Source organism: Streptopelia decaocto (assembly GCF_964273445.1).
Source record: "Streptopelia decaocto genome assembly, chromosome: 1".
Classification (NCBI taxonomy): domain Eukaryota; kingdom Metazoa; phylum Chordata; class Aves; order Columbiformes; family Columbidae; genus Streptopelia; species Streptopelia decaocto.
In genome coordinates this window covers 83,655,556-83,682,883 of record NC_138663.1, presented here as the reverse complement: position 1 = coordinate 83,682,883, position 27,328 = coordinate 83,655,556, and the positions used below count along the sequence as shown (strand labels likewise).

General features: G+C 46.1%; 2 protein-coding genes across 2 annotated transcripts in view; both read right to left on the bottom strand.

Moving 5' to 3' along the window:
- Positions 1 to 389, bottom strand: part of LOC309450135 (alpha-2-macroglobulin-like protein 1) — a gene marked incomplete at its 5' end in the record, with an annotated part of 28,688 nt that extends 28,299 nt beyond the window's left edge. Inside the window, one exon of the mRNA XM_082072808.1 lies at positions 331 to 389. Coding sequence (XP_081928934.1) covers positions 331 to 389 — 59 coding nt within the window. The remainder of the gene's footprint in view (positions 1 to 330) is intronic.
- Positions 390 to 5,153: 4,764 nt separating this feature from the next.
- Positions 5,154 to 25,981, bottom strand: LOC309452587 (alpha-2-macroglobulin-like protein 1; the record flags this gene model as incomplete). The annotated part of the gene is made up of 35 exons (XM_082076006.1): positions 5,154 to 5,406; positions 6,054 to 6,095; positions 6,188 to 6,290; positions 6,503 to 6,571; positions 7,008 to 7,098; positions 7,455 to 7,579; positions 8,086 to 8,301; positions 8,484 to 8,701; positions 9,358 to 9,520; positions 10,201 to 10,275; positions 10,471 to 10,627; positions 10,990 to 11,071; positions 11,254 to 11,430; positions 11,838 to 11,921; positions 12,616 to 12,670; positions 13,115 to 13,236; positions 13,524 to 13,650; positions 13,769 to 13,994; positions 15,318 to 15,435; positions 15,868 to 16,015; positions 16,572 to 16,688; positions 17,104 to 17,253; positions 18,207 to 18,352; positions 19,129 to 19,192; positions 19,597 to 19,827; positions 20,172 to 20,339; positions 20,793 to 20,902; positions 21,304 to 21,418; positions 21,753 to 21,867; positions 22,654 to 22,738; positions 23,341 to 23,500; positions 24,014 to 24,031; positions 24,908 to 24,960; positions 25,306 to 25,468; positions 25,952 to 25,981. 34 exons carry the CDS (start codon positions 25,979 to 25,981, stop codon positions 6,055 to 6,057), a joined length of 4,122 nt encoding a protein of 1,373 aa, XP_081932132.1. The 3' UTR covers positions 5,154 to 5,406; position 6,054.
- Between the last annotated feature and the right edge of the window lie 1,347 nt (positions 25,982 to 27,328).

The following is a 27,328-nucleotide window of genomic DNA, read 5'->3' as shown; positions in this document are numbered from 1 at the left end:
CTTAATCATTGCCAGCCTTGCAGCCCTTTTCATTTGCCATTCACTTTATCCTATACCTTTTCCTTCAGCCTGCCTCAGACTGCAGTCCCTTGCTTTTCTTATTTCCATCATCTTATTTCCATCATCTTGTACTGCAGCAATACCCATGAGAGAGGTTCCCACCTTCAGGAGGATTCCGTGTTCATAAAAGGCTTGTGGCATGCGGCATACCACCCCATGTCTATCCTTTCCAAGAAGATGACTTGCAGGGTCCCATACTCTCTCCCTGCTGTCCTGGCCCCTCCCTCAGCACCACAACTATCAATCACCAGATTTTTAAATGGCACTTACGGTTGTGCCACTATCCCCACGGTGTAGAGCAGGCAGCTCAGGAGGAAGGGAGTCCACATTTTTATGGGAGACCCCCAGAGAGGTGGATTCCTCTGGAGAGCTGGTCAGAAAAGAAGGTAGGGTACAGCTTCTCTCCTTCCAAGGTCTCCAGGCCACTTGCTGTTGTTGCTGTTGCTTCCCGAAAGTAGACAAAAAGCCTCAGAGTTTCCTTCCTTCTGTCTCAGTCCCGTGTTTATAGTGCTGTAGGCACAGGGTTGTACCATTCAGGATGTTCACCAGCCAATCCAAGTCTTTTTGGACACCAGCCTCTCTGCTCTCCTTCTCCCCTGGGATGGAACTGCATCATTCAGACAAATTTGCTTTTTATTTTGCTAAGCAACAGCCTGTGTCCTGTTCACTGTACTGACCCTGCTCCCTGTGCCAATTGTAGTCCCAGTCCCATTGTTTTGCCTCCATCTGATTGTCCCACAGCCCCTTGGCATGTGCACTCAACTGGAACTCACAGTGAACTCCTATGGTCATGCTGTCCCCAGGGTTTCTGAGTCTGTAGCTCCTAAGGCATGTCTCAGTCTTGAACTGGAGACCAGGCTTTGTACAAATTAAGTATATATGCATAGTGCTCTGTTCCTTCACAGAGTGCTGCCTTACCCAGGAGAAGAACACAGAGAGCAGGTAGAGCTGGAGTCCTCACCTTATCTCTGCCCGACAGGTATTTCAGCTTGAAGAGGAGATCTATCAGCTGCAGCTATATCACAAAGTCCTCTCTAGTTCAGTTCAGGGCCAACTTACACACACACTCACCACTGGAAATGAAGGTTGAATATTGGGCAGGCAGGTCAAAATCTGTATGGCTTGAGACCTATGGGGTTTTCTCCAGCTATGAAGAGTCTATGGCTCTAGCCCTAGGTAATGGGAACTTGTGTTACCTAGTTTGGGAGCTTTTTTCCATGTACCAATTTTATACCTGTTGGTCTACCGATTATACTGAACTTTTTTTCCCTATCTTACCATAACTGAAAAGAAAATCTGGTTCTTAAAACTACTTGTTCTTAAAATAAGGAAGTTCTTCTATTTCAGTGTAATGACCATTTCATATAAAAATGCACCACTAATTTATCCTCCAGTACCAAACTGGGCTCTTAAATATGTGTGGCCTAGTAATATTTTCCTTTTCTTTAGGAAAGACTGACGTATAACAATGAAACCACGGTTTGAGGCTTTTTTTTTTAATCCTCTCCACACATAGTGAGCAGATACAAATCCTCCCTCTCCTTTTTTTCCCCCTCCCAGGACTTGGTTCTGCTCAGAGCTGCTGGTGCCAATGGCTGAGAAAAAGGTATAAGCGCACCTGGATAAACAAGCAAACAGGAACCTGAGCAAGAATGTGAATCATTCTTCGATGCTAGACTGCCCTTCATTTCTTTCTGTGGGTCTCAAAAAGTACAGGCAGTGCCTGCTGAAAATCCCAGCTGACATTTGTTTGCTTATGGTAGATTCACAGCAGTTTCAGGGGACAGCCAGATCCCTCATAACAGCGCAGAGGCTCACAACGGCAAAGGTATTAAGAGACTTGGTTCCTACTGACTCCAGCAGCTGCTTTGTGAGAGTGGACACATCAATACCTCTGAAATTCTGGACTTAGGACTGACTGGAAACCCATATCCTGAGCAATCAACCCAACCCAACTGCCAGATAACAAAACAGAATTAAACAAATGTTGGACCAACAAAAACAAAATTGCAGGTTTGATGTGCATGATACACCTCAGTCCCATCTCCATCTCCCATTACCGGCATGGTGACCAGCTGCTGCAGCCAGGAGACACTTGGGAAGTAAGCACCTCTTATCAGGGATCTCCAACCACTGGAACTTGTGGTAGGGCACAAGATACCTGGCTGCTGTCCTATACTGAACTCCCTCCCCAGCCCACAGACCCATTGATCACTTGGGTCAGAGACAGGCGAGAGGCACACAAGGAGCTGAGGCTGGAATTGTGTCCCTGGAGGCAGGCAGTCCTCAGTGCTCAAGCAGCGGAACTGATCACAAGCTAAATGGAAGCATGTGCACCACCAAGACTCCAGGTTGAATCACCACAACCCCTTGATTTTGTGAATGATAAAAAAATTAGTGCAATGTGCAACATGTCCTGTTCTAAAGAGAGAGGAGGAAGTTCAGGTCACAGAGAAATCAATGTGTTTTGCACAAAACCATTTCTTCCCTGTCTTGAAATTCTCCTGGAAGACAGTCACCTCCCTCCAAATGCTCTCTGGTAGCCAGACACCACAAATACTGCAGTTTAAGTCCAAGAAATAACATTTTGAAGGACCCAGAAGAGAAACTGCAATGGATATTTAGTGAAAAATGCCACTACATGCAATTTTTACACAGGGTGTACATGTCTGTATATGAGTAGAATTTTTCTGTGTGTGAACTCCTACTGCAATAATGGGCTCATCCATGAGCTACCCCTCCTGTGGTCAGTAAGGACTAGGTGGAATACACATATGTGTATGACAAATACAGCAGTTGTTTTCCCCAAAATACCTTTATTCCAGGGAATTTTATCAGACCTGTTGCCTGCGCTTTGCTAAGCACTGCAAAGAGCTGGTAAGATCATGGTGGCATTGGTAAGTGGGGTCCCTCCCTTTCTGCAGGAGCCCAAGCTGTAGCCAGTGGTGCTATGTACTGATACCAAGTGCAGGCCTGACTAGCTCCAGTTCTGCTTTTTTATATTAACAAGGACAGACAACACCAGAGATAAAGGCAAGGGGGAGAGGAGACATTTCCAAAGAAGGTTGTAGTATCTACAAAGTTGTTTTTAAAAATTTTCAGAGCAAACAGAATTCTGGTAAAAATCCTGTTCTGCAGAGTTCGACTTTACATTGCTCATGGACTGCTGAGGAAATTGAATAAAGAAAAGGAAAAAGCACCTGTTTAAACAAAGGTGCAGAAGAAGGGAGAAAGTGACACCTGGAATGAAGCCAACCGCAGCATAGCCACTTCTGGCACTGCACAGGGCACTGGTAACACCTAACTGCTTGTGCAGGTTTGACTGAAAACGAGTTAATTTTCTTCATGTAGTTAGAAACCTTTTTTTTTCATAGCTAGCATGCTCATTATTTGGACTTAGTTTGAGAACAAAAAGATAACACCCCAGCACAGAGTTAATGTTTTTAATTGCTCTGGTCTGAGAGCCGAGGACACTCTGAGGGCTCTGCCCACAGGTGTGAGGCAGCGAGGCAGGGGGGCAGAAATGGGGCAGAGCTTGATTGACATCCAGACTGATCAATGAGAGCATTCCATCCCATTAGCATCCCATTAGCATTAGATTTAAGGACAGTTGGGACCTTTCAGGATCTCTTGCTTACTCTCTTGGGGGTGTTCCCACTCTTGCTCTCTGGCACTTTCTCTTGCATGCATTTTTTTTCTTTGCTTTTTTTTTTTTTTTTTTTTTTTGCCAGAGTCAGGGGAGTTTTGGAGTTTTTCCTCTGTTTGGGACCAGGGTGTCACTTCCTGGGACTGGCTGCTTAGCGTGGACAGAGTTCATTCGGAATTACCTCCATTATCTTTTATTTCTACTGTATGTATATATATTTACTAGTAGTGTATTAGTATTTTGTTATTTTATTAAACTGTGTTTATCTCAATCCAAGTACCTCCCTTCCTTTTCAATTCTCTCCCCTGTTGGCGGAAGGGGAAGGCAGAGGGTATGAGTGAGCAGCTATCGTGATTGTATTGCTGGCCCAGGTTAAACCACAACACTGCTGTGCTGAATTTATGCATTCATTCTGGTCCTGTTAAGCTGCACATGAAGCACAGAGCAGGCTTTCAGCAGCCTGCCTTGCAGGCAGATGTCCTCAGTGCATTATGGAGAATGTTCACTCTTAACCAAAAGAACTTGCAATGCTTGTGTCTGTGCCTCGCAGAGGAGAATTGCTGAGACTTCAGGGTTACTCTGGAACTTCAAATGTGAAATTTAAACACGTTCAAAATCCTTCCTTTTTAACCACCACAAATCCCAGCCTTGCTACAGGATCTGCTCTGGAGAACTTTCAGCGCTATAGCTAAATCCAGACCCTCAACCTTCACCCACCTCCCAGACCTTCCACTCCTAAGCCTGACTTTGCACTCAGCCATCACACTTGCACAGCCAGCTCTAGCAAGGTTCTCTGGAGACTCATCTGTCTATACAGGGACGTAGCACTGTCAAGCTTGAACATCCCAGATCATGAGCTGGATTTCCTTAAACCATGAGATTTTATTTTAAAAAGTTATGACAGACGTTGGATAAGTTTTGATTGTTGAATTGCCCTTGCATCTCCTTGTCATGTGACAAGGACCCTGTTCACCCTTCAGTAACTCATTAAGCAGGAATTGTTCAACCCTGGGGTACCATCCCTGCCTGACAACTCATGTTTGAATTGTCCTGTGCAAGACCCAGCTTCACAGGTGGTGCAGAAACTAAAATTATTCTCCTCCCTCTTTCTGTGCTAGGAGGACAGCAGCTAATCTGTGAGATACAAAGCAGAGTGGATTTACTTTACATTCATATAAAGGCCTTATTGCTCGGCTACATCTTTGTGCAGCAGATGATGCTCAGTGGGTTTAGTCTCCATACAGAGCTAGAAGTCCTCGCTCCATACTGATGACTGCATGATGCTGCTGGAGTGGAATCCAGTGTTGGATGAAATGAATGCAAGGTGCGTGGTTCAGCTACACTCTCTCTATGACAGTTTGCTTACCTGCTCTCTCCTCCAAGGAAATCCTCTGTCACAGAGTCAAAGCACACACCACAGGACTCAGATTTGTGATTTATATTTTGTTGTAATTCTTTTTACAATCAAGAAAATCCATGGCTTAATACAATCAGAATTAATCAGACACCCCAAAGAATTCACCTGGAAATGGCTGTCAGGATCAACAGGATGGCTTGGGCTGGCTTTGGTCTTCAAATCTAACTTGAGGTTTGCCCCAGCCTCCTGAGATGTGACTTTCCAGGTGACGCACATCCCATCAAAACAGAAGCAATAATGCAGCAGCCCTGCTGTCCTAGGGCATCTCGCACTAGTGGGATCCCTGTGGCTTGAAATAGTGGACAGTAAGGGAGCAGACCAAGTCCTTGGAGAAATGAGAGCAGGAAGAAGGAGTAACCCAGAGAGCAAATAATAGGACTCAAGTTATTAACTTTGGGATGCTAACAGCTAGGGAGCCCAGGCTCTCACTAAGGATGTAAAAGGAAAGGGTATCTCTGTTTTGATCTAGTGGCCTTGTTTTATTTCAGTCCCTCCCCAGCAATAGATGGGACTTTCCATACCCAAACAATGTAAGATGAAACTAGCACCATGAATTCTGCTTAGAAGTTGTTCCGCAACAGTGCAAAGCATCTATGAGCACTGTCAGCTGGCAAGCAGTCCCATGTACTACACCAGCTCAGAAAGCGCTGTAGGAAGTCCTGGAAAATGAACATGACTGGTCCTTCACAGCATGGCTACATGTTAAACACTTGATGTCCTGCCTACAGGGCAATCCAGCAAAGACTATATCATAAAGTCCAGAAAAAAGAGGGCAGAGACTAAAGTCCCTGGAGGCCTAGGGAATTCCAGATAAAGTCCTAAATGATGGGAATGTGCTGAATCAAAATTACACAGGGCTGCTCTGGGACAGAAGAGAGATGGCTGGGTTGCTTGCTCTGTACAGGGGCAGAGGAAGGGACTCACACCTACCTCAGATGCAGAAGACATTATAATCAGCCAGGGCCTGCTCCTCTGCAACACAACAGGAGAGATCTAAGTTATCCTTGCATAGAGCCAAGTGCAAACACCCAGACAGTCCTAACATCCCACGGTTCCAGACTCACCTGGATGGTAGTAGTCATAGACCCTGACATGGCCTGGCTTCAGGTTGGTCACCCCAATCTCCCGCTCTAGATGCAGGACATATGTCTCAGACTCATGGCTCAACTAGGAAAGAAAAGCAAAAGACAGTTCACTTATGAGCTGTTCTTTTTATTCCTCACCTAAATTTGATTCTACTAATAGGCAGTAACAACTCTGTGGAGTCAAAGGCAGGACAGGAAGATTAATATCGTGCTCTGCTAGCCCAGCCCTGGACTCCCCAAACAACTCTGCCACTGTTCTCCTCTCCTGCAGCTCCTCTAGTAGTACACACATACTTTGTCCAAGTAGATGGCAACACCTCCTTGTGTATTCTCGGTTCTTCTCACAGGGTGCCAATGCTGCAGCTAGGAACAGGAGAGGAGAAGAAGCAATTTAGTTGGATCTTTTGAAAAGCAAGTGTGAGACATTCCAACAAGGTTTATTTAAGCTTGAGTAGGCAGGTTCTCATTTACTCATTTCCAAACTTATTTTGGGCTATTAGCCCTTCAGGCTCATCCCCCTGCAGGATCACTCAGCTCGTGAAAAGCCCAAGGCCAGAAACCTAGGCTACTTAGCTGTCAAGAATATGCTGAGTGAATTGGGCCAGAAAGATGACCAACCTCGAGGCACAAAGAGAGAGCCAACAGTATGTGTTCATGTTTGTCGTGTGGCAGAGGGAACAGGATGGTAAGATTGCTCAAGAGAGAGACAGACAACACCTTCCTATGCAACCACACCCTCTCCTTGGGCACGGATAGTCCCACTGACACCATATCACCATCCTGATTCCAGGCTTCTTACAGACATCTGGGATCCTGGAGCCAGCACGAATCCAGACAGTAGGGACACCTCCACGATCACCATGCCGGAAGTGGCTCTCTTCCCAGTGTACCTGGAGGAGAAGATAAAAAAGAGAATCTCTCCCAACTTCCCTCCACCACCATACACTGTGTGTTGGACCCTGAGCCAGGCAGCCCAGCCAGGACCAGGGCCAAGGCAGGCACTCTTCCCTCTCACAGGGAGCAGATGATGGCTGCACTGCTCTGAGCATCCCCAGTCTGAGATGCCTACTTGCAGTCCTCTCCCTAGCAAGAACCAAAGCCCTTGGAAACATTCCCCCTTCTCCATCTTCCACCTGGAACTTCTGCTGAAACTGCCTGGTGCCTGCATTGCAGCCAAGAAGCACCTCTCAGCTCTCCAGCCATGCCTGGCTTTCCTTCCCAAGTGAATCTGTGTCTTTAGAGTCACCTGACATTGACATAGACAGTAACAGAGTGTGTATCATCCTCAGTGCAATTGACAGGCTTGGTTTTCACTTGCAAGGCAAAGGATGTGGAGACCTGTGGGGAAGGCATGTTGTACCTCAGCACCATCTGCAGGGTGATAGGAAAAGACAGAATAAGACATTGATAATTAGTTCAGTATCATCTATCATACCTATTTTTTTTTCATTGACTACTCTAATCCTCAAGATACGGACCCCAGACAGTGACTGGATAAACCATACACAGTGAGTATACTCATCTTGGTACCCAAAATACAGGTCATTCAGATTGGAAACATTCCATGATCCTTTCAGCTGGGGATCCTTCTCCTCACCCTTTCCCTTGAGACTGTGCAAGTCAGGCACACAGCAATGGGACCAATATACAACATTTCCACCCTCCAATACCCTGAGAACCACGGAAGCATCACTGTCGTCACACTGGGACACGTTCTGTCTCTGAGTCTTCTACAGCACACAGGTTTGTTGCATTGGCAACAGGCTGGGATTAAAGCCCAGTTAATGCACATTTCTTTGCATAGAGATACAATGGAGACTTGTTTTTAATAAGATGATGAGCAGAAGGTTGTCACAGGAGGGTCTGTGGGAACCTACCTGGGTAAAGACACAACAGTTGCCATGGGCCTGCACTGAGAACTTTCCCGGGACTTCTGTTAGTGCTGCCTCCTGCACCAATAGCCGGTTCTGGTAGGAGACTTGGAACTTCCTCCCAAATCCTCTCTGGGACCTCACCCTCACTTCTGCAACCCCTTCAGTGTCATACGTCAGTGCTGCATACTTAGCCAAGGCCTGCAAGGCAACTACTGTGTCCTGAAAAGGAAGAAACAATGACACTTGCAGCTCTGAGACCCAAAGACACTTGAACTCACTGTCCCGAGGACCTCCATTTACAAGTGCTCTTCTCCTCAAAGAGTTCTCACTTGCATAAATTGTGCATAGATTGTGCAGAGGTTATTTCTCAAGCAACATCCCTGTCCCTGTCCACGAGTTACCTGTGTTGAGGCAAACCCTCCATAGGCATTCTGCTGCCTGGTGAGCCAGGACACAATGCCCGAGGCTGTGGTGAGATCAGACCCTGTGGTATTAGGCTTGGAGAGCAGGGCCAGGAGGACATAGGCTGTCAACTCCACATCCAGAGACAGTGGCTGTGACCAAGTGCTGGTACTGGGTCTGGGCTTGGATGAGGTCTGACTCCAGTGGATCTGCCCACCTGGGAAAGGGAGGGAGTAGATGACTCTGAGGGATGTCAGGAAAGAAATCCTGAGGCCTAGGAGGACGGTGTATCTCAAGACCACTGAGTAAATACCTCTTGCCTAGGTCATCATGTCACTGGGTAAACTGCAGTCCTGTATATTTTGCAATGCTCAGCACTCCATGTTACACATTTAAAGACCCATTTGCCAGGGTGATAAACAAAAACTAATATGCCAATAATCTGCATACACAGTACCTCCCAGACATCCAAATCCAAGTCTGTTGCCCTGTTCGCTGGGTCCACTATACCTGATACTGGCTAGCTACCCAGTAGCCATTCCTGGGGGTCATCGACTAACAAGAAGTAGGGCAGCTGGCCAGCTTGTTTCACTCTCTGGTGCTTTGCAGTGCTGCCTAAGAAAACCCACTTCTCTCAAAGCCCAGCCTCTACTTTGAGTACCAGAAAAGGATGAGAGGTTTGAAGGAGATCAGCACCCACACCACAGTATTGCCAACACATACTTAGAGTTTGTAGACTGGCTGTCTAAAAGCTCTCTTTGGTGAAGGACCTAAAGGGTAAGGCTATGGTCCTGCCAGGTTGCATATAACCAAGGGCTCAGAAAGCTCACTTGCCTCTTCTCTGATATTCATCTGGCACCAAAGCTCCCATACCTGTTCTGATTGCCTTCCGATCAAGTATATCAAGTAGCTCTTGTGTGCGTTGAGAGTCCTTAGCCAAGGCAAAGGTGTAGGCCAGCAGGGCCTGGGTGTAAGTGCTGGCAGCTTCAGGAAGGGAAGAAGTGATACAGTCCAGAGCTTTGCGCACCACTGTACTCTACAGAGAAGAGATGCGTGCATGTTGGTCACACAAAAACACACATGAGGCAGGCAAACACTAACACACACAAGCAGAAGGACACATTAGCATATACTGGCCAGAAAGCAACCCATAGTGCCTCAAGCCTGCCCTCCTCTCTTTGTATCAGTGCAGCACCAGTAAGCAGTGTCTCCAGCCCTTGGTGCAGGGTGCTTCACAGACTCCCCCCAAGCTGGTCACGGGTTTCAGCAGTGCCCTCTCAGTGAAATGAAGCTAAAATACATTAAAAATGTCATTATGACTATTTACTTGACTGTGGGAACAGCTACACCAACCAGTCCTTCCTAACAAATCACCACTAGCTCTCAGCTATGTATAGTACAAACGGTAGCAAGAGAGTGGGAAGATGGGTTGAAGGAGCAGAAATGAGCAGCCAAAGCCTAGGAAATGGTCATAGTATCCATCTATGAACTCCAATTGCTCCCTGTAGTCTAACCTCAGCTTCTCCCCTGCCAGCAATGGCATCCTCAAGGGATAATTGAGGCTTTTTCTCAGAAGCAGTAAGTTCTTCCTGCCCCACTCTATTACTTTGTCCACAGCCTCTTGAAGATGCTCTGTTGCCTGCCTCAGTGACACCGTTAAGCTATTCAGGATTCAGATCTTAAGGCAAGAGCATGGCAAAGAATCCCAGTATTTACCTCTGGTGACTCTCCTGCCTCCAAGTATGCAGCAGTGATGTAGGCAGCCAAGGGGACTTCCCCATCCACACCTCCCTACAAAAAGCACAAACAACCAAAAAGCTGGGAAAGTTAATATACAAAGACCTGAAGCCTTTCAGTAAAGGTCCCACCTATTCCTGGCTTGCTCCCACACAGGAAAGCAGAACAATACAGGAAAGAAAACTAAACAATTATGAGTACTTGGCAAGAACTGCTTTGAGTTGTCCTTCAAGGTGCTCTGGGTCCTACCTTCATGGCTGTGTGGAAAAGCTGGCCCACATTTCTGAAGCAGCCATTGGGCAGCTGGTGGAGCTCCAGCCAGGTGAGAGCCATTTGAATGGTCCTGTTGTCCAGAAATATGTACGGCTTGGCTTGCACAAAGCATTTAACCACAAATGCAGTCAGCCTGGTTGGGGAGAGAACAGAAAAAAAGGCATGAGAGAGGGAAGAGAGAAGCAGAAAGAAATGGAGTGAATGAGAGAGAAGGAAGAATGAACTGAAAGAATCTAAGCAGAAGTTGATGAAAAAGAAAAAAAGTGGGAATTTGAAACTGGTGGGTCTCTTCTCACCATTGTTCTGCTATTTGTTGGTCCAAAAACAGTTCATCCCAGGGACACTTGTATACCCCTGGGATGCCCTAGCCCACAAAACACCTGGAAGACTTTGAGTCCAATAGGACAGAAAGGATCCAATGTTGGAAGCAGAAAGCTGCCCACCTCCAGGCTGTCTGACAGCAGGTAGACAGCAGGGAGAGAGTCCATGTCTTACCAAGTATTACCATACTCATCCTTGGTACCAAATTCACTGTAGGAACCATCAGGGTGTTGATACTGCAGCTGTATCTGGTATCCTGGCAAGTGGGACAGGACATTAGTGCTCAGAATGGTATTTGCAGTGAGATCACTGGGCAGGGAATGGGCTGATATTAACATTATAAGCAGCTGAGTGCCCTGAGGGGAAGGGGACTAGGCAACCATTGGTAGATTGGACACAGGAGAAGGCAGAGGAACAGGGTGGGTCTGCTGTACTTGCCATTGCGCAGGAATCCTGTAGCCCTCTCCTTGATCTCAGGGGTCAGTTGCCTCGTCTTCTTCAGGTACTGCAGTAAATAGACAACAGGGGCGAACAGCACCATGTTCTGCTCCCCACAGCCATGGGGCATCTGCACCAAGTGATCCATGTTCTGCAGTGCTGTCCCCATGAGGTCACCTGAAACAAAGTGTAGGCAGCCTGACCACCTCTAGGTAGGAGGCTTGGGGATTCACTTCCTCCTGCCTGTGACCCATTCCCAGTAGTGCAGCGGGCAAGACAGCCCCAGCACAGCAGTGTGGGGGCACCTCCGGCCAGTCAGTTTATAAGTTCCACTGTGCCCTCCATACGGGCTCTATGCATTCCCATCCTGGCAGGGGAAGCCCATAAACAGAACATCCTCTTCCTTGCTGAGTGTTTGAGGCTATCTGGAGCCAGGAAACACAGCCACACGCATGAGAAGAACAAGGCAATGAAGCCTTGGAAACCTCAGAAAGGATGTTGGGGGGTTCTGGATTTGGGCTTTCCTAGGGCTGAACTTAGAGATATGGGATTTGGAAAGGTATTAGCATAGCTGAGTTTATTACCTGTGACTGAGATTGTGGCTCTGACTGAACCTTCAACCACATTTAGAGGCAACTTCAGGGACACAGACTCCTGTGCTGGATTCCCTGACATCAGCAGGGAAAGGTGTGTGGAGAGGACAAAAAGAAAGACATCATGATGAAAACAGCCTTCAAAATCCCCAGAGGTCATTAGAAACTGTTCTATGCTAACAGCCCATTTTCCTGTCACAGAGGTTGCAGGTCACCCCCACCCTGTCCCATTCCACCCTCAACTCCCCCCATCAATCTCACTGCAACTTCATTATCCTAACAGCCTTCCTTCTGAAAAGGTTGAGAGGATCTTCTCTTCTAAGCCTTCTGTGGTCAAAGCCACCTTCGTGCTTTCCTTTACATAAGTTACTTCATCTTGTTTCAGATTTCAGTTGCAGGTATGTCTTCTCAATGCACCTCATGCTCTCAAAATCTGCTAATGGCCCCATCATACACAATAAAATTCAAGATGGGAGCAGCAATCCTAAGTCACGTCCTCCAGCCTCACGATGTTCGGTAGTCCGGTTTTATTACCACAGGTGGAAAAGGCCTCAAGCTGTCACATTAGTATCAGGGACACTGATGCTAAAAGATTAGACCTCCCCATATCCTTACACAGGCGAAGCTCTAGCTGGCACCATGATTAGAGTTTGCTTCTGTAGGTTGGTCTTGTTGACAGAAAAATATTTAAACAAGTGGAAAGACCCAGGAGGTGGTTAGGCAGGAAGTGGGGGATGTGCAGTGTGAAAGAAAAAAACAATCTCTCTACCTTTTTTGGGACACAGGATGGAGCTGCGAGCCCTTTCTACCAAGACTCCCTCTGGCTGTTGGAACACAGAAAAGTAGCATTATAATGAGCACACAGGAGAGAAACAGGATTACAAGTGGATTAGAATTAGACATGGACAAAATCCTGGTTCAGGCAGGAATAATATCATTACCATGTAATAATGCAAATTATTGTCAATTATTTTCATTTCAGATGAGAAAACAGCACACTTTTTCAGAATATCATAACTTGTGAATGTCTGTGAGAGCTCAAGAGCAAGGACATAAAAGAGTGTAATATTTAAAGTTTCCTATAGTATGAAGTGGAGGATACCCCTCCCACATCCATCAGCCCTCTTCGTTAGGCCCAGCGCAGGCCCTGAGATTCTTAATTAGACATCTTTAATAGCAAGGAGTAACTCCCAAAATTAACCTGCACAAAACCTGGGAATTTCACAAACCCCACTTTCAGGTCTAGGTAACAGAAAAGCTTGTCTGACCCGGACTAGAAGGAGTTTGGTCATTATGTCTTTCTGTCCTTGATTTGGGACATATGGTATCTCTTCACCGCAGAGCTCTTCAGTGGCCACAGCCTCTGTGCTGACAGTGATGTTCATGTGCCCTGAAAATAACACACATTTAGGTGCAAAAAACCTCTTCTGAGGAAGCACTTCCCTTTAATACAATTGAAGTCACCTGTGACAACAAAAAATCAGATCAGAGCCCTATATGATTCTGTACCTCCTAGCACAGACTTGTGAGTAATCATGACCTTAGGATGAATGCAAACATGTACTCTCTGGTTAACAGGGCAAACAACTCCTTGCTCCACGTCAGCTCGTACAAAACATCCCCACCTTGGTCCTATTCCTTCCCAATTCCACCACCCCATCTCCCTGTTCTACTCACCCAGTTGCTCAGCTGTGATGCTCCACTGAAAGGTCTTAGCTTCCTTGGCACATAAGCAGCTGCTGTAGACACAGCCTTTGCATGGCTTCAGCTGGAAGTGAGCAAACTCTTCCAGGGTCACTTGGATCTGAAGGTACAGCAGAGATAGTGGTGGTAACAAGATAAACATCACAGGCCATAGATTTGAGCCATCTCGTACCCACCCATACCATGCTTTTCTTGCAGAGCCTACAGGGCTCACCTACCTTCATGCATCGCTGCAGGTAGTTGAAGACTGTGGCCTTCAAGAGGAACGTCTCACCCTTGATCACAGAAGACGGCAGGCTGAGCTCCACAAGGAAGGGCTTGAACACAAGCAGACTGGAGGTTGGAGCAAGTCCAAAGCCATTACGTCCTGTGCAGAACATCCCCACTTTCCATTCTGTGATGGCATTAGGCACAGTGACGGTGATATTCTTGTTTCCACTGGGACTGAGAAGTAGACAGCAACAGAAGCATTTAACTGACTCTTGCTGTACACAGCACCAGGTGACCTGGTCTGCACCGTTCTCTCCAGTGTACCCCACCCCCCAAGCTCAGTCTAACCCCTAACCTCTGCTGAATTTATAGCCCTTGTAGGTCCTTGTAAAAGTAGGAACCCCTTCCTCAGATGTTTATATGAACAGAACATTTTTGACAAGAGGTTACATGGCTGCAAGATGTCATCAATCACACTCAAGGCTTCTCTCAGACAGTGCTTGCCACTTGCACATATAAAAATGCTTTATAGGTGTCAGCATTTTTATTCTTCTTAGCCTAGGGATGGAGAACCAGACACATCAGAAGAGCAACAAGACTGGCTCAGCATCTGTAGAACTTAGCAGAAGAGACAGATCCAGCTGTTCACCTTCCTGTGAGACACTGACATCTTAAAGTGCAATAGGAAGACAGGGCAGAGACTTGGCTTGTACCCACATCACAGCTTCTGAGAGTAGCAGACTGTTCTGTGGCTGCTACCACAACAGACATAAAAACAGCCCTGGATAAAGCTTATGATACTATTTGACTCAAATAACTGGAGACATTCACTTTTGCCAGGCACATGCAGGAAGGCAACACATACAACATAGAGACGTTTGGTTGCTCAGATCAGGCTAGTGGTGGATAAATCACATAAGAGATAAATCTCCATAAATCACCATCACATAAATCTCACATAGCAGACATCTGCTGCTAGGGAGTGAAGAGTTGGAAGTAGCTGAAAGGCCAGTGGAGATGGGAGAAGGCAGATAGGGGGGCATCTGGCCTGAGCAGACTCCAGTCAAGAAATTCCTGAAGTCAGAAATGAAAAATCTCCAAACGGTCCCTCAGCACACCCTGTGTACTCCCTGAGCCCTTCACACAAGACACAGCTCCCAGTACTATAAAGGACTTCTGTGAAGAACAACTTCACCTGCATCCCAAGGATACATCCTGTGAGCACAGTTTAGGAAATGCTGTCCCACAGGGCTACCACAAGCAGGATGCGGGCAGTAAACCAAGCTGGTTTGCTGCACTGCACATGCTTTCCTGTAGTCCCATGCCAGCTATTTCCCATGGATGAACAAAACTTCTATACAATCGTCTAGTACTGGAAAATGCATTCAATGCAGACATCAGCTCCAATGAGAAATGGCCTGACAGGTCCATGACATACATGACATACATCCTTAGACACCTTCCTTGGCAGCTTATAATCTAAACCCAGTGTATCTGCTGCCATTCCCCATTACACTAAGCCACCCAGACAAGACGCCTACTGCTCAGCTTACTCACCCCACAGAATACAAATCCCATATCCAGGTTTTGGGGAAATGCTTGTGTACTTTCTCTTCAGCTGAAGAAACAGGTGAAAACATAGTGGGCTGATACATAGATGCTGTCAGATGCTCTGCTGGAAATAACAAAGCCCCAGTCATAACAAGGTCCTTGGGCCCTGGTTTAGAACAGAGGAGCTCCAGCCCAGCAGGTCATCCAGTCAGCACTTGGCAAGCACAGCACTGGAACAGAAGGCCCTATCCCAGTTTTAAAATCTCTTGCCTCATTTCAAACAACAGAGGTGCTGTGGACCTTACTTGCATTTGTAGGCATCAAGTGAAGGGCAACCATTCCCTCAGCTTGGAGATAAGAGTTAAGATCCAGACAGCTCACTAATGTTTCAGAGCCAGAAGCCCTGAGCCCCAGGCAGCCTCACACTAGCACCACAGGGAACACTCTCCCTCTTCCATTCACAATTACAGCAAGTACTGCCTCTTCGCTCAAACCCAGGATTGCTATCACCTGAAAGAGTACCCCATGTAAGAGGAAACAGTTGGTAAATGCTTACTGTTATATGTTTTATGGGGCTGGGCAAACATCAACATGGGCCTGGAAGTAAACAATGCTCTTTCTTGCAGCATGGTTGTCGATGAAGTGGTTGGACACACTCTGGGCTTCCTGATATTGGTGTTGGTCATAATTTTCAACCCCATTTCCTGAAGGGAAAAAGAAAAAGAAACACACAAACCTTGATGCACCAAAAGCTCTCTATCCTCTGCCTTTTTGTCCATCACCCAATGGGGACTTGCCTGTCCTCTGGCTTGGCAAAGTATTTTTTTGCTTCATTTTGAAATGGAATTATTCAGGTCCTCAGTAATGAGCAAACAAGGTCTTCTGAGCTAAGTCATCTGGCCTGAGTTAATCGAATTTATTCTTTTTCAAACACATGGTCATTTAGGCACTATGCCTTCTCAGCCTGCAGAGTGCAATTGCTCATGCTATGGAGATTCAACATGCTATGTGAAATCCAATTAAAGTAACTAATCATCCTTGGCATCCTGAATCACACAACTAAGGTGCAGAACCACACAACAATTTCTTCTTGGTCAACAATTTCAAGTCTTTTATTCAAACAAGTGAGTTACAAGGGCTTAAACTGGACCTGTTCCCCGTACTGTCTGCAACAGCATTCCTAGGATATTAGTAAAGCCAGGGGGCCACACTTCCCTCAATTCATGAATTCTCCCAACCCACCAAAACAAACATTTTTACCCTGAATGCTGTAAACACATCAGGCTCATCAGAATTTGGGAACCCGCATGAATTATCATCTTCAGACACTTGTCGAGGATACCTGGAGTTATAAACAGATGGGAACAGTCCATAGATCTGAGAAAGCAAGAAAAAGTAAAAAAAAAAAAAAAAAAAAAATCAGCACAAATAAAACCTGGCATTCCCTTCCTGTCATTCATCCAAGGCCTGTTTGACATGTTCCTGGCTACTGTTCATGACTATATGCCAGAATGCCCAGGCCCACTGTCACTCCTCTGATAGCATCAGCACAACCTGCTGAACTGAACATGAGACATAATACAGAAGCTCATTTACCACTGGTGCACTGAGTGATGCTCAACCTCTTTCTTACCCCTAACCATTACCCATGACACACTGAGAGCACTGCTGATCCTTCTGGGCAGTGCTTTGAGTCACTTGGGATATAAGCTCTGCACAGATGCAATAGTCTGTCTCCCCATCTCTTCATTTCAGACAAGGGAAAGGAAGAAGTTAAAGCAGGCTCACTCACCAAGGAGCTGCTGAGCTCTTTTCTTGGCTTCAGCAAAAGGACGCTCTGATCCACAGCCCAGACAGCACATGTGGACCCAGGAGCTGCCAGCATGTGGAGACCAACCTGTGAATCAGGAAGGGTCTCGGGCGTTGAGAAGCCCAGCTCCACCTGGATGGGAAGAATACAGTCAATAGGTGAGTGACATTTCTGCTGCTGGCCACCCTACCACTTCCTGAGCAGGGAAGGGACCTACATGAAGAGAGCTTCCAAGGCCTTGCATGGAAAGATGGGGCATTTCCCAAGACCCCCAGAGGTATTTAAAAACCATCACTTCGAGGTTCTAACAGGAAAGATGGCAGAGGGGGAACCATCATTGTACACAGTTCACAGTACTGAAGACATTCCTGTATCAGAACTTAGTGCTCTCTTTACCCAGCGAACCAGTCAGCCATGATCACACACCTCACACAGCTGTCTTTCTGCTCCTTTTGGAGCCTCAGATTAATATAAGCCTAGACCTTATGTCCAGGCTCCTTGTGCGGTATATCTGTTTCCTGAAGCACTTGCTTGGATCTGACTGCCCGTGACAGATAGACAGCTGTGGAGCAGCAGTAATTCCAGTCCTCAGAAGTTCATCTTTGGAGCACAAGACACAGCCAAGAAAGCAGATTCCTATGGGTGTCACAAAGACCACATCACTCAGCCCTTTCTGGACAGCCAGTAAAATCCACCTCTTTCATCAGCCACTCTCAGCTGTCTTTCTGACACCACATACTAACAAGTTTAGGTGTCTGCAGGAGCAGCAGAGCAGCCTTGAACTCTCCTGGGAATCACAATAGTAACCTGTGCTGGGCTGTGATCCTATTGGCTTGCAGTTGTTATACAAGCCTACAGAGATAGACACAGCAATTCTCTTTCTTTCTCAAACATTGTAGCAGCCCTCATAATGCTCCACATGTACTTGCATCACAGCACACTTCACCATTCACATGTTTATGTGTCAGCATCCCACACATCATCAGCCACACAGAGCTACACATATTATGTATTCCTCAGTCTCTTCATTGCAACAGACACCTACACTGTCACACATTTAGTCAGGCCTCAGACACAAATCCTACCTTATTTCTGAAACACATGGAAACACTGAGGATGGCAGAATCAGCGATGATTTTTCCATTAGGGAAGATAACATAAATTACAAGTCTTGGAGCTGGTGCAGAGATCAAGCTGAAGGTAAGAGGGATGGAAAATAAGCCTTTCAGCACTAGATGGAGGAGAGAGGGAAGAAGAGAAAGTAGATTTGTAGTGAAAATGGACTCTGATCAGCTTTTGCCATCCTGCATGTGCCTGTTTAATTCCTTTCCTCAAGTCTTTCAGGACCAAGGAGATTTCTGGTGACCACTAAAACAATCAGCACACCTCTGGATCTGATATTCAAGACCAGCAAAAGACTCTTCCTGGTTCTGTTGATTGCCTCAAGGAGACGAAACAGGTATTTGGAGTTCAAGCTTAGCGCTGAGTAAGAATCTCAGATATCTTTCAAAGCCTCCAAACATCTCCCATCCCATCACCAACAAAGAGATGACCTTTGTCCCAAAGCACCTGTAATTTAGGCTTTTAAAAAAAAAGAGCTGGAGAAGTAGACAACAGTGAGTAAACACCCATCAAAATGACAGACTATGGCATCCTAACTACTTAAAGATTATTTTTAGACACAATTGCAAATTAAAGCAGGAGAGTTTTGATAAAGGGTAAGGCTATAGTTTCATGCCATTTGCAGGGGCAGCAAAAGGAGACTTCTTAGAAAATGAAGAAAACAGAGGATGAGCCTATGGGCTGGGAAATGCTGAGTATTATTCTCTCAGTACCAAGCAGGAGGATAAAGGAAACATGAAAGCTGGAAAGGCACATTGCTCTGATGCAACAGAAATTGTGAGCCAGCTTTAAATGGAAAAGAGGCTTATGTTACGTATCCAAATAAGACAGGATGCCACAAACCACTGAATGCTTGCTAGACACGAAACAGGGACGTGCACTTACTTCTTGGCAGCCCAACCCAAACAGTCTTCTGACCTGCATGGACTATCCCTCTTTTCCCTGTGACCTAGTGAAGAATACAGAAAGGGAAACGAATGCCAGTTGCAGTCTTTGAGACCACTGTGCAGATCAAAGTAATCCTGAAATTGGAGATTGAATGGGGGAAAGAGGAGGGATATGAGCTTTACTCACTCTCAGGTAGCAGAGAGAGCTCAAGGGATCAAAAGACTTGGGGAAGGACAGGTAAGGCCAATACCTGCCCTGCACCTGTGCAGAGCCCAAAAGAAAGGTGCAGCCTTTGTTGCTATTACTACAGTCCCAGGATCAAAACCAAGATCCAGCCTCATGATGGCTGGACAAGCTACCTGATCTGGGCTGAGCCAAAGCTATCATATAACAGGCTTGAATCTGTAGGAGATGTTGATCTTGTGCCTTAAGCCATTACCTACTAGCACTTCCCCAGAAACTCACAAAGTAGGAGAAAATGACACGCCTGGGCCCATGTTCCAGGTCCTCCTGGTAAATTCTGAAGTCCACCTGGACAGTCTGCTTTCTACCACAGGGCATCGTTTCTGGCACACGGACAATAGAGACAAAACTCCTGCTGGTGCTGTAGAAAGGACGTATGAAATGAGAGGCCCGCTGGTAACTCAGATCAGCTGTCCCAGGCTCTATATCCAAATCTTGATGCAGGACAATTGCCTGGTGAGACACACACACACACAAAGGGAAAAAAAAAAAAAAAAAAAGGTTACTTTATCTAGTTAAGCAAGTCAGCTGCAAATCACCCTAGCTGCAGCTTGGTAAGAAGCTCAGATCAGGTCTGAGCAACATCATAGCAGAGGTCTCTGTGTGAAGAGCTTGTGAGAGAAGCAATTTGGATCTGGAAAATAAGCTCTCAGAGGGAGGCAAGATCCAGAACATGCTGAGGTGTTTCAGGTTTGAATTACTGTTCTTCAAGGAGCGGGGGAGATGTCTGTGGGGCAATAAACAGCTCTGAGATGCACATGTACCCCTGCCAACAAGACGAACACTTCCTCACTTACCTCCAGGGAGGCCAAGGTGCTGTTCCAAGCAGTCGTGTTCAGGCTAAATGAAGCTGTCCCAGAGTCCCCAGTGATGTACTCCTGCTTAAATTGCTGCTCACCGCAGCTTACTAGAAGGAGGACTTTTTTGTGCTTCAATGCCTTGCCTTGGTAGTCGAGGACTTTAATCTGAGAACACAGTGGTGAGCAAGAGAAATGCAGAAGAGTCTAATCAGTGGACAGAATCTCTTACTTCTCTAAGGCGGGAGCAGAATTTCCAAAGACAGCTTTCCTTTTAGTCGCTAACTATATGGTCAACACTGCTACTGGTCACCTCCTATTATCACTTGCACATGTTCATTCACGCCCATGCTCTCTATCCCTTCACAGCAGAAGTCCTCTCCGCTGCTGAAATTCCAAGTATTTGGGTTTGCACCCCACATATGGATCCCCACAGCTGTTACTACTCAAGGCTTATTCGGCAAATGGCAGTACAGGGTGTTTTTCTCACATTCAAGAGTTTTGTCTCTGGGAATCATTCAATGTCCTCCCAAGCCCCTGGCTGGACAAGACACTAAGTAAGTTACTGTGAAGGCATTGCTCATACTCCCCCCTCCAAAGGACTGTATAACTGGGAATTACCTTCCCCCTGTACATCTCTCCAGTGTGGTAGTAAGACTTCACATCAGCAAACAAGGCCGTGCCGCCAGTCTTGGAGATGAGTAATTTGTGGGAAGCATTGACATGTATGTCTGAATGAAAGTAGTGAAACAGAAACATAAAGGAGGGAGCAAGGTAGACAAGCACAAATCAGCAATTTCCCACAGAGTGACCCACTGGTAATACTGATGCACATGTTCAGCTGCACACACACTTCATACCAGGGAGATGATCTGCACAGGACTCTGGATATCTAGTCTTCTTCCCACTTCTTGCCCTTAGAGAGGTCCCTAAGCTTCAGCACCTGAGACCACAGGCACTCACAGTGAGTGTGTCATGCCATCAGGAACCAGTGGCTCTGTCTGTATCTGTGAGCTTTCTGGGCTCAGAAAGCTCAGAGCCCTTGCTAGCCTGAAAGTCTCCAGTGTTCTTGGTAAAATTAGTGCATCTTCACATGCCTTTTACCAGCCACCAGAGATGTTTCCAGAGTTACCTGTGCCATTCTCCACCAGCGAGGCTTCTGCAACTATGCTGTCCTGATAGTACCGAAAGTCTCGAGTGAAGGAAGACAGAGTCACATTTGTGAAGAAGCAACCCGTCTCGTCTGTCTGATAGTACAAAGAGAGGAAACAAGGTCTGAGCAAGGCATTTATGTTAGAAGTTACCCAAACAATGCAGAAACAGCAGCACAAAATCCCTGGTCTCAGGGAGCTTGCCTTTTGGCACAGCTGTCCAGGATGTGGAGCTTGCACGCGATGCACACGCAGTCATAGTCATCAGGCACAGTTACTAAGAGGCAGCACCAGTAGACCAGTGGCTAAACAGCCAAAACCACAGGGTAACACCACTATACTTCAGTTAAAGTCTCCAGCAGCCCTGCCTTACCCTGGGGCTAAGCACAAATGTCTCTGAATACAGTTCAGCTCCTGCTAAGTATCTCACCTGATTGCTGAATTCCTGACAGAGATCAGGTTTGGAAGCACTGGGCAGAAATGGGGCTATCTTCTGACAAAGGCTCACATGAACTATGCCTTGGATGCGTTTCCCATAGGTGTATCTGTTTGGGGCAGCAGGGAAAGGAAGAGACAGTCACACACACCAAGAGAACACAGTGCTTACTTTGTGTAGCCCTGGAGATTTTCACAATATAGCAAAAGAGTGACTGAGACACAGCAGGCTCAGGAGCCCTGACTCAATAAGCAAGGCCAAGTTGGGGCACCGCAGTGATGGGAGATCAAGGGCTCTGTGATATAATCTGTTCTGGGAAACCAGAGTGTTGTAGGTGTTGACTCAGCACAGAGCTCTGCACTTTACATCAGCATCACCTGCTATAACCCGAGAATATGCTGAAGGCATGCATCATCTTATGAGCAGAAGCATGGGTGATTAAGAAAGTGCCTTTCATTTAAAAACCACCTTTATATGAGGCTGTTAAACCTAGCATTGTCCTTGGACTGTACCTGGGGCAATTCCTTTTTGCCTCTCTCATTTCCGCTAGAGCATAATCTAGAAAAGCTTCCCTTCATTTCCCATGAGTTTGTTCTGCAGGGAGATGAATACCAAACATCTGCCATGTTCTGTCCCACAAATGGCTGCTTGTCAAAGGGTAGGTTGTTCCACCAGGTTTTGTGTATAGAGACTCGTAGAGTGTTTTTCGAAAGGGGGCATTAGAGTACCAGGATAGTTATAGGAATGTTTTGTGTTGCATCAGAGTGCAGTTGTGGAAGATTCTGGCCTCCTGTAACTGAAGTGTAAGTAATTTCCCCCTCATGGTTACCTAGCCATCTTGCACTCATCAGGCCAGAAATTAACACAGAGCCATCCCTCCAAGCAGAATCCTCACCTGCCACATACCCGGAGTGGGAAGGTTTTATCTAGTGCATAAATCTGATTTGGCGCTTCAAAGGTCACTTCAAATTTTGGCAGCACTGGAAAGGAAGCAACAGGGAATGTAGGAAACACTGGCCAGGGACAGCCTTTCCAGAGAATCAATGTGAAGATAGACTATGATGAAGTAAGAGCCAAGAAATGGAGAAAAAAGATAGCAAGAAGGGGAAAGGGAAGATTTCCATTTTTTCTTCAACGGATTTGTGTGTAGGCCCTGGTTGATTCCTCTTTCCCAAACTACAACCCAAACATACCCATGTCCTAGTACTTCTGACAGCTATTTGCACTGAGAGATTAGTCTTCCAACACAATTAATTAGGGGATGAACAAGAAGTGGGATGGCACTGGACTTCATACTCTCTGGAAAAGCCCATCCTAAATGACCTTGTTCTGTCTAATGCAGAGATCTGCAGGAATCAGCTGTGTCAAAGGTCTGGATCCATGCTCAACATTCCTCCCACACACAGACCTATGGTCCCAAAGTTGTCTCTCTCCTGAGCCTCAGCTCAGACTTTCTGTGACAGGTGCTATTACTTTTCCCATTTGCTCCTGGGATGGTTATAATGGAATAAACACCCAGCTTCCACGATAAAGAGAGCAAGGTCCTCTCTGCAGCTCAGACTTATCCTCCACATGCTCATACCATAGTCCTCAACGGAGAAGCTGCCATACGCTTTTGCACTGGTTACATTGATGATATATGTCCCTAGCAGAGGCTCATCACTTAGCTGGAAAGACAGATCTGCAATGCCGTCTTGGGGAAGCACATTCAGCCATTGCTCTATCTGGTTGTTCTTAGGGTCCTACATCCACAAGAAAGAAAGAAAGAAAGAAACAGTTGTTCCAGCATCTCACTGACCCACACCCTATAGAAATTGAGCTTCAGAATTTCAGTGCTGCAGATTACCAGGTTCTATAGCTAAGCAATGAGGTCTGGTATAGTCTAGTCAAGAAATTTTGAAGGCAATATATTAATAACTCCCAGACTCAGCTCCCAGCATCTGAGTCTCCTACATTTATCTACATTCTGATTTCAAGGAAACATCCTTCACAGTTCCAACTTATTTCATAAAGGTCTAAGTTTATCTGTCTATGCTATGACAAGTCTAGAACAACTCAGATTTCTACTGAAGTAATTGGGAGCATAACCTCAAGTAACCACATCAAAAAGAAGCTGAAGGATTATATTTTAGAAATCTGGAAGTTCTACTATTCCGCTCAGAGGTCTGTAAAATCTACCAGGAACTGAATATGAATAGCCTAGTGAAATGGCTGCCATCAGTATTACTGTAACACTAGATTTAAGCATAACTCACCTGGACAAACAGGGAAATCTGTGGGGAGGGAAAGGTAAAAACATTAGAAAATAGAAACACATGCCAGCAACACACACAAGACACTTCAGCCCTCTCTGAAGGATGTGCAACTATTGATTTGCAAATTTACAGCATGGAGAACAATATAAAGTGAAACAAATGTCACCAAAAATGGCAAGTCCCAGGTGGGTCCATTACAGTAAGGTCTAGAGAAAGACAAAGGAAAAACCAACTTGGAGGTCAACCAGCTATTCCTGACAGAGTGCTCCATCAGGAAAACTTGTTACCCAAACAGACCTAGCTCTGGCTCAGCTGCAGTCTTAACAGGGTTACAGAGGTATAGGCTCACATAGTTTGGAAGGAACCTCTGGAGGTCATTTAGTTCAACAGCCTGCTGAAGCATCTCAGAGAAGATTGCTCATAGCCTTCTCCAGCTGAGTTTTGAACATCTCCAAGGATGAAAATGCCTTCTCTGAGCATGTTTCAATAACTGATCATCAATGCAATGAAAAAGTTTGTTCTAATGTCTAATCAGAATTTCCCATGTTACAACTTGTAGAGGCCAGATTAAGAGCACCCCTCCCCACCAAATATCCAGGAAATCCTGACTTGCAAACTATTAATTCCCCACATGACACCATCACATCAGGAATCAATATGTCCTATGCTTGTGCTTGCATGACCAGGACAAGCAAGAGCCATGTACACCTCCACCATCTTCCTGAGTTACCAGCTTTTACTTGAGTTACTATTCTCCTCTGGACACCCATCAAACCTGGCCCAGGGATGAATGTGGGAAAGTTGGAGCTTGGGCAGATGAGCAGGGTAGAAATGAAGTAGGATCCATCCATGGAACAAGGCAGCCTTTTCTGCAGCCCCTCAGGGCTGGCTTACCGAATTGTTGAGTGCCATGAATTCCTCATCCAGAGTCACAATGCGAAATTTCACTGAAGGCAAGGAAATCAGGGAGTATATTTATCAGATCTCAGTCTTTCCCTACAGATTCCTGTTCTGTTTCCCCAGCTTCTGTCTCTATTTTATACACATTTGCGATAACATCTGCCACGGACATTCCCACATGTAAGATAACATGGACAATGACCTACTAGCTCCTGCAACTTCACAGTCACAATTGGACATTACAGCCACTGAAAACATTACATCAACAAGAGACATTTTCTAAAAGCCTTCTGTTAGGGCTGTCTGTAAATATCAGGCAATGGAAGGCTTTCCTTTTGGTGTTACCAGCAGAGAGCCTAGGGCCCACAGTTGCTCCCTTTTGCAGCTCTCACCTGTCTGCCCTGGTTGATAGATGGTCTTGTCTGTTTGGATGAACGTGCCGCTGCTGGCCTTGCGAATCAGGACTTTTTTGTTCTCCTCAATACTGACCCCTTCACCTGTTATGATCAGTTTGACAGTGGCAATCTCTTCTGTGCCGTCAGCTGGAGGTGCAACCTGTACAGAGAGAGGAGCGCATGCAGCCCCCAGGTAATCTTCTGGGGACTCTGAGCCGGAACTGACAGTAAAGTGGAAGAACTAACCAGTTCTCCTCCGTCTGTCTCAGGCCATCCATTCTCTCCAATACCTCATCTAGATCACATCCAGATCTCACTCAGCCCTACATGAGAGCAGGAAGTCCTGCATGTCATGGAATCTGTCCTTTTTCCCAGTGGTTAAGGAATTTTGTCTCTAGTGACAAGCATGTTCCTGACACCTTTGAGTCTTCAGACTTGGTCAGGAAGATGGGCAGATGCCAGAAAGGTGGGAGATGGTAGCAGAGAATCAAAGGAGAAAGATCAAGCTGTAGCACAGCCTCAACTGCTAGGCCTTCAGGACTACCCAGCATGTACAAGCAAGAAAGCCAGATTAGAAGAGACAGAGGTTCTTCCTGGCACCAGCAGTCAAAGTCCCCCCCAGCAGTCTCAGGACAGAATATACTGTATAACAGAAGGGATACTGTTTAGGCATGTCTGCCTTATGCTGTCTTTGCTAAATTCCCACCAACAATGAATCAGCTCTAGGATGCTATTTGAAAATAACAAGCACATCCATTTACTCCCAACTGCTCTTCAGTAGCTTCTAAGAGCTGAGTTGCTGCCTGACTTCAGATCCTACAGAAACTGCAGTATGTCATGCAAAACACTTTCCCCAAGATTTAGCTGTGGAGCTGCATAAGTCCTTCAGAGAAGAGCTAAAGCTGCTTCATCTGGTCTGTGATGGAAGAGAAGGAAACAGCTGGGTTCTTTTTATGTATACAGAAGTGTGGTAGATTTTAACAAAAGTAACTTCAATTTCAAAATTACATTCAGAATGGGAATTCAGTGCTGACCAACAGATATTATGTTGGGATAGATGTTCCTAGGCACCATCCACCCCTCTTTCTAGCAGGCTCTCTGCAAGGCATAGTAGACCCTGTCCATGTTATCCCTTTTTAGGGAGTAACACAAGGGATTTACAGTTCCTGAAGGGAAAATCAGTGATGGCATTTGCCTAGGGTGGCTCACCCAGAACTTAGTGCACATGAAAGTCTTCTCCTTCTGGATGGTTTCTTGCACTAAAAGCTTATGTCCTGCAGAGCACTCCAGGACCAGATTCACTTGAAGCTTTGCTTCATAACAGGTGATATGAAGGCAGGCAACTTGGGTGGATGGGTAGCGGAGGTCTGCAGGGATCACCACCAGGTAATGTCTGGGGCAGAGGAAAGAAAACATCAGAGGTGGCATCAGGTCAAGTGCTTAGAAATGCAAAAGAGCTTCCATGTAGAAATCCTCAGCAATGTGCCATGACTGCAGTCAATATTCAAAAGCAACAGTGAACCCAGCAAAGTGATTGCTTCACTGATACCTTGAGAAATAGTTTCTGCTTGATTAGCTTAAATACAGCCCTATAATATTTTTCAAACCTCTTACTTCAGCTGTCTCCTGAACTCCCTAAAACAATCACTTGCAGTCTTCAGAAGTGGCCTCATAACCTTTCAGTCTAGACACCAGGGATCTGATCTGGCATGGCAACTGGAGAAGAAAACACCCCTGAGCCTAAGGTCTGACTTGGAAGCTCCCCAAAAAATTGGCTTGTATTTTAACTCGCAGGAGTCAATCAAATGCATGGGAGGCAAGGTAAATGTCTCAGACACCTTTTGAGGTGATCTGATAGAGCAGGAAGTATGAGAGCTGATGGCATGGAATGTGGTCTGTCTACCTAGACTGATGCCTTCATAAAAGAGACCGAAACAGAAGTTCAGCACCACTCACAGTTGGTGAAAAGCAGCTGTCATGTGCAACAGAAGGCTCAGGAGGATGGCTGTCCTCATCTTGG